This window comes from Dendropsophus ebraccatus, chromosome 14, assembly GCF_027789765.1.
Source record: "Dendropsophus ebraccatus isolate aDenEbr1 chromosome 14, aDenEbr1.pat, whole genome shotgun sequence".
Taxonomy (NCBI): Eukaryota; Metazoa; Chordata; class Amphibia; order Anura; family Hylidae; genus Dendropsophus; species Dendropsophus ebraccatus.
In genome coordinates this window covers 59,382,009-59,399,968 of record NC_091467.1, presented here as the reverse complement: position 1 = coordinate 59,399,968, position 17,960 = coordinate 59,382,009, and the positions used below count along the sequence as shown (strand labels likewise).

Here is a 17,960-nt window from a genome sequence, read left to right as displayed (position 1 = left end):
GCCATATAGAAGGTTTGTGCTTCTATAACTTAGAACACATATCAGAAAATTACAAAGGTTAAATCAGGGTTTTTTACAAGTAAAAATATTTCCTTAAAAAATTTACATATTTTTATGTGATCATCTATCTGGAACAAATCATGAAATATTCGGGTCTTCATCCAAGCCACTGGCGCACACAGAATAAGATGACCTTTCTTGGCTTTCTATCGCTTTCTAGAGACTTTATGGGTTCATGGACATGTTTTTGGTTATTATGTGTTGAAGAGAAATTGAAATAATTTTACTGTACTACATCTATCACCATGAAGAAATCTATCTAATTCTATCTTTATATAAGTCAATGTTACAGGTATCTGTAACATGTAATATAATATATCTTATCAGAGAAAAATACTTCTATCTTATAAGTTTCTTTCTCCACTAAACTCTTAGGGCCCTATTACACGCGATTATTATTGTGAGAAAAATCCTTATATCGTTTAAATTTAAATGATAATCTTTCCGTGTGTATGCAGGCAACGATCGAAAAATCGTTTGTGTGTCATTGATCACATCTTTCTTACAGACATCTTAAAGTTATTGTGTAATATATCTTATCAGAGAAAAATCCTTCTATCTTATAATTTTCTTTCCTCCCTTTTCCCGCTAAACTCTTAGGTCTCTATTCTGACAAATACACATTATTGTGAGAAAAATCGTTATGTCGTTCCAGTTTAAACGATAATCTTTCCATGTATATGCAAGCAACGATCGGAAAATTGTTGTCGTTGATCGACTCTTAAAACTATAAAAACTATAAAATCATTGTTAATTGTTCACTTATTGTTCGATAAATGTACACATGGTTTGTTTTTTTTGTAAGATAAGAAGGAGTAAACGACCATAATTACGATCATAACTAATGATTTTTGTTCTGTGTGTTATAGTGAATGATTTTAGGTTGTCCCTAAAAGCGCTCGTTTGCGATCGTTTATCGTCAAAAAACAAAAATCTCTTAGTCTAATAAGACTTTTACTCAATCTGCCTAGTTCCATCCTGTGTTTTTAAAGTGGACTAGCAGCTCACTGAGAGATCAGATTACTTACTATCCATACAAGTCTATAGAAAGGTGAGGGTCAAGGGGGAAGTGAGGTCAAAACCCAGAGGCTGAGACTATTCCACTAGAACTTGTAATACGTAATAGATCTCACCCAGGGCTTCTTTCACAGTTTAGCCTATTTAATACTGCACTATAATGGCCTCCATGCTGCTGCTGCTTCTTATGGTATGTATGGAGGCATAGGAGACCAGAGTATAGAAACCTCATAGAAACTAACCACTGTTAATTACTGGTCATGCACAATAACCAGGTACAACCAGGTTACAACCAGGTAACAACTGTAAATAGAGTGGAAATGAAGGGCAACCAAGTACTAGCTATACCAAGATATTTTTTATTTTGTTTTGGGGGAAAACGTTTTTTTTGTCGCCACTCATTCGTCATCAAGTCCTTCGCTTTCCTGTTTTGCTAGACGTGTTTTCCTGTAAGGGAAAGTAAATGAAGTATCCAGACAGTTTTCAGCGCATAGCTTTGTCATAAGTTTCACGCCCTACGGCGTTGTTGTCATTCCTGTCGAACTTTGGTATGTGTGATTGATTTGTCTGTCGTTATGAAGGTTGAAAGGGATTTTCCTCTTCTGTCATAACTTGTACCTGTGCTGCTTCCATTTCCAGCTATAGCCAGTAGTGTAGTTGTCAGAGGATATTAAAAGGGGTCGCCAAGTTTCCTAAATCCAGGTGTGATTGCGGTGACTCAAGATACTTCCTCGGTGTCACCGTCACACCAGCACCGGAAACTAAGATAATGGGAATTTTTGTCGCGTTGTTCTCACATATTTCTTTGATGGTTGACGCATTGGATGACCATCACACGTAAGATCACCTTCCTGAGCTCCTCTGACTATGACCTGGGGGGCAGCAGGATACTGACGTTACCTGCAGTCACACCAGACTTTTTGCTGCTTTTTTTGTGTGCATTCCTAGTTTACCTAAAACCAGGATTATATCCACAGAACTATATCCTCCAGTGCGGTATATAGAAGAGAAGGGTCACCTAGGACAAAGCCTTGGGTTGATTTCCTTGCTTGGGCCAACGCCTTAGGCCCTATTCACACATCCTGTTCCTATCCGCAATTGCGGATCCGCAGAAAAATAGGACCAATGTATTTCAATGGACCCATACACACATGGGAAGACTTGGACAGGTTCTTGCCCCCAATAGCCAAGGGGAAGGGACCACACAAGCTTGTTCCCCTCTCTCTGCAGGGTGTCTATAGCGGCTCCTTGGGTTGCCCCTATGGTATTTAAAGGAGAAGTCCCACAAAATTCAAAAAAGGGGAGGAAGGCAGGGGGGTGCAGGGAAATAATAAAGTAAACTCACCCCTCCCTGTGCCTCTATAGCACCACTCCCAGGTCATGCTGACAGCCGCCGGATGTCACTTTCTGCTGGAAACCGAGTCCGTGGCATACCAGGCTCTTCCAGATGCAACGTGATGGCCCGGCTGAGCAGCTGCCCACTCAGCCAATCAGTGACTGTGGCAATGTTCCGTCCCAGTCACTGATTGGCCGAGCGGGCAATCGCTCAGTCGGGTATGGGACTTTGCAGCTGGAAGAGCTGCAGGATACCGGCGGCTGTCAGCTGGATCCAGGATGGGCGCTATGGGGCACGAGGATGGATAAGTTCTCTTTATTTATTATTTCCCCACACCCCTCAGCTTCCTACCTTTTTTGAATTTCGCAGGACTTCTCCTTTAAAGTGTCACTGTTGTTTCAGGTTTTTTTTGCAGAAATCAATAGTACAGTAGATTTTAAGAAACTTTGTAATTGGGTTTATTAGGCAAATATGCCATTATCTGCATTCAAAAATACTTTCCCCAGGCCCCCCCCTCCCTCCTTTCTCTCATCCACTGCTCAATATCAAGAAATCTCGACTCTTTTACATCAGTCGGGCCCTGTCTGTTCTATGGAGAGGGAAGGGGAGTCGGCAGCAGAGAGCAGAGAACAAAGGATTACACAGTGGGAGCTCTGTGTGAAAGCCTCTATTCAGAGGTTAGAGAGGTCAGTGCTGACTTCAGAGGAGATAGCCTGGTGATGTAGCTCTAAATTAACTCTTTGTTGTCCTGTTTTGGTGCCTCATCTCCCTCCACCCCTCCCCTCTCCATAGAGAACAGTAAAGACAGGGGGGAGAGCTTCAAACTGCTTTTTCATGATAAAAATGCATTTTTCGGCTAATAAACCCAATTACAAAGTTTCTTAAAATTGCCTGTACTATTGATTTCTAATAATTTTACATTCAATAGAACTTGGCAGAAGAAAAAGAGGAAAAGTATAAAGTACAAATAGCATTGGGTTGGACAGATAGGAGGATGGCCTTATAGCAAGAACAAGGGACCACATGGTGGTGCTATTTCATGCTGCCATACTGTAAAGTTGGATGCTTATTGTTCCTTCTACCAATTCGTTGCAGACGTAGAGACTGGGTTGCCTTTACCATCCCTTATTTGCTAATGGAGAAGTAGTATGGGGCAAACTCATTAGGCTCCTCGTTCCTTGTTTGTCATAATGTCTATGTCCTTGACCTATACTTCTCACGATAGGCATTGTTTTGCAGAAGTTGCAATCCTGCCACCCTCTCCTACAACTACTATAAAGCCCAAAATACGGCAATGATGATACTAGGGAGAATCCTTGTCAGACGAGGACACGTTGCTATATTGTATATATTAATACGGGCTGACATAGACATGTACAGATTGGCACATCTGTAGACAAACATTGACAGGCACAGGATGAAACCATTTCAGACACATACGCTGACTATTATAGTTGAGCAGAGGAATGTGCTCTTTCTTCTCCAGCAGACAGCAGGATTTTCCATCTCCTATTGTGTGTGGTTGTGTATTGCTGAGACAAGGTGTGTGGCTATGTATTGCTGAGTGAGGGTGCATAGGGTTGTGTGGTGCTGAGTAAGGGGCTGTGTGGTTGTGTGCTGCTGATATAAGCCTTGTTACATTCCTTCTAATGTTACAATAAACTGTGGATTTTTTTTATTTTTGTTAAGGTGTGACCTGAGCTAAGGAGCGTACTGGAGTTGACCTCAACACATTAGGTTACTTTGAAGAAACAGAGGGATGTATCCTTCATGCATCTCATCTCCTTAAAGTGGTAGTGCGGATTAAATGTCTCAATTTAAAACTCTCAATCATGAGTTCATTGAAGGGTTTCTAAATAAATCAATATAGCAAGCAAATGTAAAAAAAAAAAAAAAAAAGTAATGTATCTTACTAGAAAAAAATTCTCTCTCCTATTACCAAACCTCTCCCCCTCCACTAAACTTTTATTCACTCTGAAAAAACTGATCGATTTAGTCTTGTTACTCATATGAAGAGGTGAGAGGCAAGAAAAGAGATGGGAGAGGGAGCGAGGAGAAAACAGAGACCTCACCCCAGAATCTGATTTACAGCTTAAACTGCTAATTACTGCTCTGTAATGTCCTTCACGCTGCTGCTTCTACGTCTAATGATTGGGACATAGAAAAGCAGGCTGTATGCAATGTATAGGAGTTGTCATACTAACTAGTCTCCACTAGAGATGAGTGAACTTTGGGCACGGTGAAAACTAGAGATAATCGCACCTCAAGCATGGTTCAGTTTGTCCAAACCTTAGCATGAAGCATTTGATTACCGGTGGCTAAAGCATCCAACTTCTTCTTTTATGTTGTGGAAAACATGTTGTGGGTGCTTAAAGGGGTTGTCCAAATTATGCAAAAAAAAAAAATTCTATTGTGATCATCATAAAATCCAGCATCACCTCTCCAAACCCCTCAGGTCGGTCTGTTCACAGGTCTTCTCCAAACTGGCCAAGAATTATGATCAGTGACATTGTTTGAAGGACTTCCTGGAAATATTCAAGGAACATTCTGAGAATATTATAATATATCTGTTGTCTGACTGCCACTTGAAAATTTCAAACACGGCCAACTTTTTTTCAGAAGATAACAGCCTGTCATTGGTTGGCTAAACTGATCGTTCGTTGTTAATCTTCACCAGATGGGCCTTTTGGTTTAAATTGTTCACTATCACCAACTTTAATCTAAAAACCCTATCACACTGAACGATTATTGGCCTTACTTGGTCGATTACCGCTCAGGCCGATAATCAATTAGTATAATAGCGCATGTTGAAAGGGAACAATCAGCCAATGTGCACAATGTTGGCTGATCGTGGTCTTTCAACATGTAGAAAGATCACAATTATGTCAGTGATGGTCTGCTGCCTGTAGCTCTGTGTAATGGGCCACCCGAACGATTTAAAGGTCATTTGGGCAGCCCCTCCCGCTTCTCCCTGCTTGCTGTCTGTGCATGTTATAGCACAGGCAGCGAACGGGGATCGAAGTGGAGGCGAGCGCTGACATGACAGGCTAACCTCTCGGAGAACTTAAGGGTTAAGCAGTTGAAATCCTACAAATCCTTCCACAACATCATCTGTTGGGAGAGTTTTCGAAGCCCCCCTCCCCCATACACATTATGTAGTCCTACAGGATTCAATGGGGTTTCTTAAAGAGGAAGAACGGCCTCAGTTTTTTTTAAATAGCAGGGCACGGGGAAAAACAACAAATGGCACTAACTTACCCCTCCAGTGTGAGACTGGGGTACCTGGGGCCCACCAGAGGAAATGATCCTGGGGACCCACTAATAAAGACCTAGTAAGAAATGACATGTCAGTAAGTGTTACTGTAGGTTCTGAGCTGGGGGGCCCACCTGTGGGCCAGTCTGAGACTGTACCTCTCCCCATACCCATGATCCGCCATCTTACTGGCCCGGGACCCCCGCCAGAACGTTTTTTTTTTTTTTAATAGAAAGCCAGCTCGGCCAATCAGTAACTGGAGCAGTGTTCCATAAGCAACACAGGAAATCCCGGAGCATGGCGGGGGTCCCGGGGTTAAATTGTAGGCACAGGGAGAGGTAAGTTAGGGTGTTTTGTTGTTTCCCCCCCATATCCTACCATTTTCTTTTTAAATCCTGAGGCCGGACTTCTCCTTTAACTTTAAAAAAACGTAAAAATTTTTTAACTTGCCGTTCAATCTGTGGGCTGCCCCTGCTAGGTCTTTCAGGGTAAGGGAAACTCTTTGTAATGGCTTAAAGTTTTTCAAGCCCCCTATAACATTCCCAATCTTGTCTATGTGTACTTATTGCATCCAGTATTACGACAGGAAGTGACTCCAATCTGTTGACACAACAGTGATGAAACGTCTGTAGTTTATATTTTTAATCTGTGTGACACACTTACACGGCCCTCCCCTCCATCCGTACTGGTGTGCAAGTGTGACACACACATCCCCCCCCTCCTGCCCCCTCCCCTTACATACCATGTGTTACAATCTTGTGGTCTGAGGTTTTAGTGATTCAGCCATTAAGGTGTATATATATAGTTGAGAAAACCAGAAGCATGCAGATAGGAGAAAGAGCTGGTTGTCACCTGAACAATGCTGGCAGTGCTGCTCCTTCTTGGCACCTTGTGTGCCTGGAGTCATTCAGCTCCAACACCGCAGAATAAGCCTCTATCCGTAATATTCCCATCAGATCTAAGGAGCAACTTGACCGACATGGAAGCAGCCGAGGTAAAAAAAACCTTTATGTCTTTTGTATTTTTTCTATCCACTATAGATATTCTATATATTCTATATTCTCCGCTACTTATCTCTATCAATGAATCTTGTCTGTCTCTCCCTCTGCGCTCCTTAAAGGGCTTGTTCGACAAAATGTTTTTCTCTGTTAAATCAACTGGTAGTGATTTTTTATTTATTTCTGTTAAAAAAATCTTTTGCCTTCTAGTACTTATCAGCTGCTGTATGTCCTGCAGGAAGTAGTATTTTTTCCAGTCTGGAGAGCAGGAGAAGTTTTCTATGGACAGTTCCTGACATGGACAGAGGTGTCAGCAGAGAGCACTGTGCCAGACACCACTTCTTGCAGGACATACAGCAGCTGATAAGTACTGGAAGACTGCAGATTTTATAATAGGAGTAAATTACAAATACAAATGTGAAAGAAAACATTTTTTTTGTGAACAACCCCTTTAATATGTCTCCATTTTCTTCCCAGAAATACCTAACCCGCTATGGTTACCTGCCCCCGACCCAAGCCGAGAGTCAAGTCTCCCTGAAGAAGTCGATCGCCAGAATGCAGAGGAAATTGGGACTTAAAGAAAGCGGGGAGCTCGATGGGGAAACAATGAAGGCCATAAAGAGCCCCCGATGTGGCGTGCCAGATGTGGGCAAGTTTCAGACATTTGAGGGCGAATTAAAGTGGGATCATAATGATATTACATACAAGTAAGTGACCCCCATCTATTCACATTTTATTGAGGTATCTGTGAGAAATATCATTGTAAAAACTAAAGACATTGTTAAAGGGATTATCTAGAACTAGAATGAAAAAAACCTGCTTTGTCCTAGAAAGAGCGCCACTCTTGTCCTCAGCTCGTGTGTGGTATTGCAGCTCAGTCTCAGTAAAGTGAATTGAGCAGGGTTGTAATACCATATACAACCTGAGGACAGATGTGGCGCTATTTCTGAAAATGCAATCTGTCTATCTATCTGTTTTTTGGGGGGATCTATCCTACGTTCCTATTGTAAATACCTTACAGACTATATTACACTACAGAGCTGCATTCACAATTCTGCACATCTCTATGAACTTAGCTGAGCTTCTGTAATGCTTCATTGTATTCTGACATGCAAGCTGAACATACAGTGGAAGTCTTATACTTTACATTATTATTGTTCACTCTACCTGGGTTTAAAGTGATTCTGTATTCTTTTCCCTCATTGTCACCTATTGAAGGTAGCATCCTTTTAAATCAATGCTTAAACCCCAAAGAGTCTTGAAACATGACTGGGGATTATATGCCAAACCAGAATCTCTCTCAGAAGGAAGAGTTACCCTCCAGAAAGAAAAAAAAAACTTGCTCCTTACTTCCACCTAGTGGAGGTGAAATCCTTTCAAATCAGTGAGCCTTAAAACATGACTGGGGATTATATGCTAAACCAGAATCTTTCCCAGAAGGAAGAGTTACCTTGCAGAAAAAAACACTTGCTTCTTACTGCCATTTAGTGGAGGTGACATCCTTTTGAGTCAGTGAGCCTTAAAACATGACTGGGGATTATATGCCAAACCAGAATCTGTCCCAAAAGAAAGAGTTTGACTTGAAAGTATACGATATACGCCCGCACAGTGCACACTACGTATGAGCCTACGGCCGGATCGTATACGGCTCTGTGAAAAATGAACAAGACCATTGTTTGCGGCCGGAACTGTTCCAACTCACGGCCGTGGATTTCCATGCGGTCCCGTACGGAGTACTTATTTCAGCCAAATTGAACTTGATTTTTAGATTAAAAATGTTCTGTGTGTTTTATTGGGCTGGGCGAAGATTTCCAAGTAAATGACCTGCTTCAGATCGCTTCGAAGCTAGGGAAGCATAACTCTACTACGGGCGTATGGTCGCGGTTCGCCCGCATGTTCGCAATCCGCCCGCATGTCTATTTTTCCCACGGCCGTAGTTTCAGACGCACATTTCCAGCCGCATACGAACTACGGCCGGACATATACGTAGTGAGAACATAGCCTAAAGGTGGATATTTATTGTAATGTCCTGTTTTACATGTAGGATCCTCAACTACTCCCCTGACCTGGACCCTGAAGTGATCGTTGATGCTTTTGCTCGTGCCTTCAAAGTCTGGAGTGACGTAACGCCGCTCACATTTACCCGAATCTTCAATGGAGAACCTGACATCAATATCTTGTTTGGATCTGATAGTAAGTGAATTGTCGCCCCCGTACCTGATACCGCATGCTAATAACCAAACTCATAAGCAAAGTAAGAACAGTCAATAGGGTCCTATTAGACGGGCTCATGGTGGCCTGATCAATGATGTAAACAAGCGCAGGTCTGTTAGATCGCCGCTTGTTTACTGGGCCTATTACATGGCTCAATGATTGTTTAGCAAGGGCTGCATGGACAATGTTAGGGCCCTTGCCCTAAACTGTTATACATTACCTGTCCACGCTCCTGGTCTTCTCCTGCCCCCTGCTTTTTTCCTGGAGCTGATGCTGTAACTTTGAATTGACTTTGAGATGTCAGAGGTTATCAGTGCAGTGAAACAGAGATCTCTGTCTTCTGCTTGTTAACCCTTTTTTTGTGTTGCAGCATGTAAGTAAGCATTGGGTCACTTACACACTGCAGTACATAAGGGGTTAAGCAGAAGGACACACGCTCTTACCTTCTCCCCCAGGCCCCCCTCCTGCATGGGCCCCATAGCAACTGCCTACCCTGCCTCTATGGTAGCTACGCCATTGTTCCTGGGTGCTGAGGATTTACCAGCAATGCAATCTGCTATGATCGGGGTGTTAAGATCTAGTAATAGATATAGTAGAGCCTAGCTACAAGTACTATAATTAACAAAGCATCATACATTCATGACACCATGGCTTATAAATGAATATCTGTTTTGTAGATCACGGGGATCCCTATCCTTTTGATGGGAAGGACGGTCTTTTAGCTCATGCTTACCCACCCGGGGAAGGTGTGCAAGGGGACGCTCACTTCGATGAGGATGAGAACTGGACTCTTGGAACTGGAGTAGGTGAGTGTGTGCACCAGAATCCGTTAATCGTATCAATAGGTTGTGCCATAAGTCAATAAACATCAACCCTTCATACATATATACTATCTAGTGTTACGTTAGAGTTAATTATAGCTAATGATGCCTAAAATAGGCCATGATTTGGTAACTATATTTGCGGTTTTCTATGATACTTAACAAGAAACAGAATAAAGATGGTAAGAGCTATTTGGCTAGAAGGCAGATTCCAATTAGCACAGTTCGTTAGCCGAAATAATTACTTTCTTTATAAATGGATATCAGCTATTTACTTTTTTGGAAAGTTTTCACTATAAAATAAATGACAAAGCTCGACTGTCATCAGTAACACACTGTAAGTAACTGTTCACCTTTGTAGACTATGTTAAGTTTCCTTAATTTTTTATAATAAGCTCATTTATGAAGACCATTTAGGGTTTCCATCACTTTTCAGTGAGGTCACCTGGATTTACTATATTGAGTAGCTCTATTCTTCATTACTCTCACTGTTGACCAGGTTAGACTTCCTATCCTTTTTAGTGAGCTTACCTTGGTCACCATGTTAGGTTTCCTTTACGTTTAGTGAGTTCCCCATTGTAGACCTGGTTAGGTTTCCTTTACGTTTAGTGAGTTCCCCATTGTAGACCTGGTTAGGTTTCCTTTACGTTTAGTGAGTTCCCCATTGTAGACCTGGTTAGGTTTCCTTTACGTTTAGTGAGTTCCCCATTGTAGACCTGGTTAGGTTTCCTTTACGTTTAGTGAGTTCCCCATTGTAGATCTGGTTAGGTCTTCTTTACGTTTAATGAGTTCCCCATTGTAGACCTGGTTAGGTTTCCTTTACTTTTAGTGAGTTCCCCATTGTAGACCTGGTTATGTTTCCTTTACTTTTAGTGAGCTCACCATTGTACACCATGTTAGGTTTCTATTACTTTTAGGGAGCTCACCATTGTACACCATGTTAGGTGAGCTCACTAAAAAGTAAAGGACACCTAACCAGGTCTACAGTGGAGAACTCACTAAAAAGTAAAGGAAACCTAACATGGTGTACAGAGGTGAGCTCACTAAGAAGGAAAGGAAACCTAACATGGTGTACAGAGGTGAGCTCACTAAGAAGGAAAGGAAACCTAACATGGTGTACAGAGGTGAGCTCACTAAGAAGGAAAGGAAACCTAACATGGTGTACAGAGGTGAGCTCACTAAAAAGGAAAGGAAACCTAACATCAAAGAATTTGTACACCGTGTTAGGTTTCCTTGACTTTTCAGTCAACTCATCCTCATAGACCAGGTTAACTTTTCTTTACTTTTTATTGAGCTCATCTTCATAGACCAGGTTAGGCTTTCTTTACTTTTTAGCGAGCTCATCTTCATAGACTAAGTTAGGATTTCTTTACTTTTTAGTCTCTAGACCATGTTAGTCTTTCTTGACTAACTTCATCTTTGTAGACCAGGTTAACATTTCTTTACTTTTTTGAGCGTACCTTTGTACACCATGTTAGGCTTCCTTATCTTTTTAGTGAGCTTTCCATTGTAGACCATTGTGGGGGACTTTACATTTCAGTTAAGTTACCTTTGTACACTTTGTTAGGCTTCCTTTACTTTTTAGTGAGCTTACCTTTGGAGACCATGTTAGGCTTTGTTTACTTTTTAGCAAACATAAAGAGGTTGTCCAGAAAAAAGAAATACTTGGCCAGGCTACCAGGGCTGCAGGGGACATGTCAGTAATGTATACTTACCTGTCCTGTTCCCTCGCCGCACCACTTCCAACATCTCCAAAGATGACGTAGCTTTCTCACCAGAAATGGTGGCTCAGCATACACTCTATACTGAGCAGCCATTTCCTATGGGAGAGCAATGTCATCAGATGTTCTGAAAACACAAACCTTGGATCTGGCAGCGCCAAGGGAGCAGAACAGGTAAGTATACATTAATGACATGTCCTCCCCAGCCCCAGCAGCCTGTATTATTTTTTCCCAGACAACCTCTCTAACTTTCTTTGAAGTTAACTGATCTTACAGATAATGTTAAGTTCCGACTCTTTTTACTATTCACTCCCATGAAAATATTTTTCAATAATTTCTCATTTTCTTTCTTCCAGTGGTGAAGACTCGATTTGGAAATGCCGATGGTGCTCTGTGCCATTTCCCATTTGTGTTTGATGGCCAGACATATAACTCTTGCATAAGTGCTGGACGGTCTGATGGACACATCTGGTGTAGCACAACCGCCAACTTTGATGAGGACAAAAAATATGGCTTCTGCCCTAGCGAGTGTGAGTACAATCACTATACAGAGATACAGTAAGACAGAGTGCCTTATAAATAAACCTTTTCCATGGTGTATTCAGCAATACTTGCCCATAGTCAGCATAGTAAATAAAACATCATAAATTCCACGCTTGCTCAGGAATTGGGAACGATTAGATATAATGCTGTAAGATGCCTTTAAATAATGAATCAGGTTGGTTTCAAGTTTAATAGCCTTTTGTCATTTGTTGAAACATAGCGCCTAACCTGATATATATTTTATTCAACACTGGTTTATACTTACGACCCTCTTTCCTGTTTGATTTTTGTGATCTAAAATTAGCCATGGCTGCCATGATTTCTTATCCAATACCGTCATGTAATTGTGACATGTGAGTGTTAACATGGTTTACCGGAGCTTAAATGGTCACCGTTGCCTCAAACAACTTTCCTCCTTCGCATAACATTAAAGACTAAAAATATTGGCCACTGGGTGTCTCACTTCCCTGCGAACTGCTGTCCACTACCTGTTGTTAAGGAAATTCTGTCTCTAGCAGCAGAGAAAGCAAGACAGAACACTGCAAGTGGGATGGAGAATAGCTTGTACTATGTGCAGGAGACAGGAAAAGTCTAGATTGTCTGCATACAATTTGACCCTGTCTGCTTTTTGTAGAAGGTCTACACTGTACCTAAAAGGAAAATCAAAGCTTTCCTCTCTGATTATTTTGTCCTTGTGTAAATCCTTGTGCACTTACTATGTACAAAGTGCTGTCTGCTGTTTGTTTAATCCCCTCTTCTTCTTCATTTAACTTTTATTAATTGTCAATATGATCATCAGCTGATGACAAGGACTACTTTTGTGATGTAACCCTTTCCTTGCTGTGATGGTGTTTTCCTTTCTGCTCATATACCACTTGCAAAAAGCAGTGCATCAATGTCCTTCACATTCATGTTATAGTAGTGTTCTAAACAGTGCATCCTCCAGCACTATATCATGACATAGAGAGGATTAGGTGCTGTCTCGTTATTGGCCAGAGAAGTAAGGGAATGGAAGTCCATGTGTGAGTACTGCTGGCAAACATCCCAGCCCTGGACCCATTCCCAGAATAGAGAGAATAAGCTCTGAACCATGGAGAAGTCTTTTATGGGCTCAATAACAACAATTCAAAAATACCATTCCCAGAATAGAGAGAATACGCTCTGAACCATGGAGAAGTCTTTTATGGGCTCAATAACAACAGAGTCCAAAAATTCAATACTCTAGTACTGGTGAACATGGTGATGATGGCTAAAGGTTTAATTTTATTCCTCTCTTGTGTTTGTTCCACAGTGCTTTACACCTATGGTGGCAATGGAGATGACCAGCCATGTGTATTCCCTTTTATTTTTGATGGCCAGTCCTATTCTTCCTGTACCAAAGAGGGCCGTTCAGATGGATATCGCTGGTGTAGTACCACAGCCAACTATGATAAAGATGGCAAATATGGATTCTGCCCCAACAGAGGTAAGTGCTTCTGTGAGCGTTTTATAGTATATATGGCTTCACTAGGGTGAGCTTCGTAAACTCCTATAAAATGATGGCTGTGCTATGTGGGATAGACAAGGATCTGATTTAAAAAAAAATTCGGAGATCTCGATGGAGCAGCACTGACTAGGTACATTTTCATGCAGATACTGCTGTGACCGGTGGAAATTCTCAAGGTGACCCTTGTGTGTTCCCCTTCACCTTCCTGGGCAAGACATATCGCCAATGTACAAGTGATGGGCGAGAAGACAAGAAGTTATGGTGTGCAACCACCTCCAGCTATGACCAGGACAAGCAATGGGGATTCTGCTCAGATCAAGGTACCAACCATTATATAATCTGTATCCCTTTTAGTCTCTACCAACAAACATATTCCCTGTTCTGGATTGCCATAATCTATACATGTAGAGATGTACATAACAAGGTTCTCAGTCCCTCCACAATGTTGGTTCTAACAATGACCTTGTATTGCTTGAAGCACAGGGATCATCACCAGCCAATAGAAAAATATGCACACTTAGGTGATACCTTACCTCTCCCCGCTCCTGGCCTGTGGTTGGCTGAGCAGCCTGTCAGCTGACAGACCGCTCAGACGCTGCGGCCGACAGGATTGGGAAGTTATGGAGCACAGGAGAGAAGACTGTGAGCGGGGAGAAGTACTGTAAGGTATCAGATGTTTGGGCAAGGGCTGCATGGACATCGCTAACAATGTCCATGCAGCCTTACTGCCCGATTATCAGGCCGTCTTATAGGTCCAGTAAACGAGCGCCGATCTAGCAGATCAGTGCTCGTTTACTAAAATCATCGGGCTGTATCTCCATATCTCCATCACACATCTGTTCTTTTCCACAGGTTACAGTCTCTTTTTGGTGGCAGCTCACGAGTTCGGCCATGCCTTAGGACTGGAGCACAGCAGCGTCCAAGACGCCCTCATGTACCCCATGTACAAATACGTGAAAGACTTCGAGCTCCATTCGGATGACGTAGAAGGGATACAGTATCTCTACGGTATGGACGTCTATATCGCGAAATTAACATTTAGGTGCCATGCTTCTTTTGGTATTCGCTACCGTTCAAGTGAAAGCCGATCGACTCGCTCCTTATGATAATTAAAAGCAGCCAGATCTGCTTCTCTCCTCATACGTAAATCATTTTCGATGGCAACTGTGCTGTTGCCGGGCAACCTGTAAATGTGGATTGATTGTGAACGGAACAGCGATGACTGGCACTTTGTTGTAATGGTGAGAGAGATGGAGGAATTAGGGTTATTACTTGGAGACTCTTGATTACATATGCACAAGCCGAGCGCCGCTGCTATATAAAGCACACACCGCCTATAACGGACGTAATGAATAAGAAAGTCACCGTGCAGGGTACCGAGAGAGGTTTCCGGGATTTATATGGAATATTGGATGTGCATTTGTTAATTTGTTAATGTACTAATTAAAAAAAAAGCACAATAGATAAAAGAGCCAATGTGTTCTTTACTGTCATCATCTATACTTGGATGATATATGGCGACCCAGGAGGACGAGTCACAGTGATTAATTACCAGGCAGATTGCGGGGAGCTGGCGACAGCTGGAACTGCTCGATTAATTCTTCTCTACGTTTTTAGGAGCTGGATCTGGTCCAAAACCCACTCCACCAAAACCCACCAAGAATCCAAGACCTGAAACCACTCCTTCACCTCCTATCAGCACCACTACCACCACCACCACAACCGAAAGTGCAGACCCTGATGTTCCTGTTGATCCTACAGAAAACCCATGTAAAGTGAAAGTTTTTGACGCCATTGCCGAAATTCAAGGAGAGCTTCATTTCTTTAAGGATGGGTAAGAGGAACGCAATTTAGGTTGCATGTTAGAGCTAAGTGGCCACCATTGGCAAATAATGGACATCTTTTTGATGGCTGTTGGCAATGATGGCTGTAAAATCCCAACGTGATCATGATCGATATAGATGGCCATTGTCTATAGACAATCATTGTAGATGGCCATCGGCAAATAATGGACAACTTTTTGATGTCCGTTGGCAATGATGGCCATAAAATCCCAATGTGTTCATGATCATTATAGACGATCGTTATAGATTCGGCAAATAATGGCCACAAAGTCCCATTGTTTGAAGGGGTATTCTAAACTCAAAGAGTTATCTGCTTGGTCCAAGAGCTTGCACTCTCCCTAATCACGAGAACATTGGAATACACTGTATGTCCACTGCCGATTCTCCACTGGGGCTTCCCAACATTTACAGAAGAATGGGATAACTTTTTGAGTTGGGTTATCCAGAATTCGAATAAGCACAGATACTTTCTTGCAAAAACAGCACCACCCTTGTCCTCAGGTTGTGTGTGGTATTACAAATCAGCTCCATTCACTTCAAAGGAACTGAGCTGAAAAATTACAACCAACCTGGACAGGGGTGGTGCTGTTTCTGGAAGAAAGCGGCCATGTTGTTCTAAGCCTAAAGAGCAAATGACTTTCTCATACAAATTGTATCATATTTAGTGTTGACAAGATCCTTCTACTTCTGTTACAGAGTGTACTGGAAATTACCTGCGAGAGGTCCTCCTAAGTCATCCACCCCCATAACAGACACCTGGCCAGATCTGCCATCCAACATTGACACTGTCTTCCAGGACCCTAAAAGCAAGAAGATCTTCTTTTTCTCAGGTAGGAGACTAAACAAGACTAAATGACACTAGACTAAACAAGACTAAACACCAGAATGTGTTAGAGTATATGAGAGACTTACATTTAAGGGGTACTCCAGAAAAAAATTAAAGTTTTCAAAAAGTCTCATGTCCTGCAGGAAGTGGTGTATTCTTTCCAGTCTGACACAGTGCTCTCTGCTACCAGAATTAGCGCCACACCTGTCTAAAGGTTGCATGTGGTACTGCATCTCAGCCACATAAGTTTCAATGCAGTTGGGCTGCAATACCAGATACAACCTGTAGACAGTTGTGTCACTGTTTCTTATTCTATATACTATGGAACAAACTTATTCCAGTGACTTGTCTACTGGCATGAAAGCTGATCAGGTGAAGCTGTATAAGATGTAGAAGTCAACCACTTCCTAGAGTCCTAGTCATTGTTAAAGCATTACTGTCACTTTAGAAAAAATTTAAAAAATTTTCATCGGTCAGGATCTGAAGAAGAAGCGTGAATTTCTCCGATAAAGTTGAGTTTGATAAGGCCCCTTTAATGCACTGTGTCCCATAACATGACAATATCATGTCTCTGGCAGGTCGCAAATTCTGGCAGTATACAGGAAGCACAGTTCTGGGACCACGTAGCATCGACAAACTGGGATTCGGCAAGGAAGTGGATAGAATCAGAGGTGCTATCACCCGAGATAACGGGAAGGTCCTGTTATTCAATGGTGAAAAATACTGGAGGTAAGTTTTTGAGAAAAACGTTGCGATAAAACCATTAAAAAACATGTCGCTAAAAGAGATAACGTTTGGAGAAAAAGGTTGCGATAAAACCATTAAAAAAAGTGTTGTTAAAAGAGATATAAATAGTAATTTTGCTTTTCCTATTAATAGACTTGATGTGAAGTCACAAACTGTGGATAAAGGATATCCCCGAAACACGGATGAAGACTTTGCCGGGGTTCCTACTGATTCCCATGATATCTTCGTATATCAAGGTAACGATAAAGCTTCTCGTCTTCTCGTGGTCATAATCTGCAATTCCACACGTTTATACGAAATATAACATATGTTCATCCCCGTCACGCTTATGTGTTAGGACAATCACGCCAACTCACAAGTCTACTTCTTCTTGCAGGTAAATACTACTTCTGCCAAGATTTCTTCTTCTGGCGTATGACGTGGCGCAAGCAAGTCGAAAAAGTCGGATACGTGAAATACGACCTTCTGCGATGTCCGGAAAATTAAAGCCGTAGCATGGATGTCGAGAGATGGGCGGCCAGTTAGGAACTGGCTAAGGTGGCGTAGAACGGGAAGGCTTTGTTTTCATATATGTGAACCGGAAAAGCTGCCCCTTCTTGGTGGCAGATGTGCGCTTACAAGAGAACTGTAAATGTTCAGGCACTGTAAACATGGTCTCCATGTTTAATCCCCCTTAGGGAAGCGTGCGTGTGTGTGTGCGAGCGTGTGTGTGTGTGCGTCTATGTCTGCCTGGCGCAGGCTTTCGGAGAGCTGTGTGACAGATGAGGAGTTGTGGCACTAGTGAAATGAGACAAGGTGACCTTTCAGAGATTTCTATAATATATTGTTTTCTTTTCTAATAAATACTGTTCCTTCTTGACCTGTGCATCTGTGGTTTTTTTTTTTTTGGGATATTAAATGACAACAAAATCTTCTAGATAACATTAGAAACCGTTATAAAGGGGTTGTCCCGATTGTCCCCCTACCATAAGAAAATGGGTTCCAACCCCCAGATCATCAGTGTATAGAGGGGATTCAAAAATGGTCATGCTTGCACAATACGGTCGGCTACCCTAAAGAGATTAAAATACAACTTTCCACCCTGTCCAACCAAA

General features: G+C 42.0%; 1 protein-coding gene across 1 annotated transcript; it reads left to right on the top strand.

Moving 5' to 3' along the window:
* The first annotated feature begins 6,485 nt into the window (after positions 1 to 6,485).
* Positions 6,486 to 17,725, top strand: MMP9 (matrix metallopeptidase 9). The gene is made up of 13 exons (XM_069951466.1): positions 6,486 to 6,660; positions 7,142 to 7,371; positions 8,709 to 8,857; positions 9,556 to 9,684; positions 11,777 to 11,950; positions 13,255 to 13,428; positions 13,596 to 13,769; positions 14,302 to 14,457; positions 15,067 to 15,283; positions 15,990 to 16,123; positions 16,698 to 16,848; positions 16,999 to 17,102; positions 17,243 to 17,725. The coding sequence occupies exons 1-13, from the start codon at positions 6,526 to 6,528 to the stop codon at positions 17,350 to 17,352; spliced, it is 2,037 nt and encodes a 678-aa protein (XP_069807567.1). The 5' UTR covers positions 6,486 to 6,525; the 3' UTR covers positions 17,353 to 17,725.
* The last annotated feature ends 235 nt before the right edge of the window (positions 17,726 to 17,960 follow it).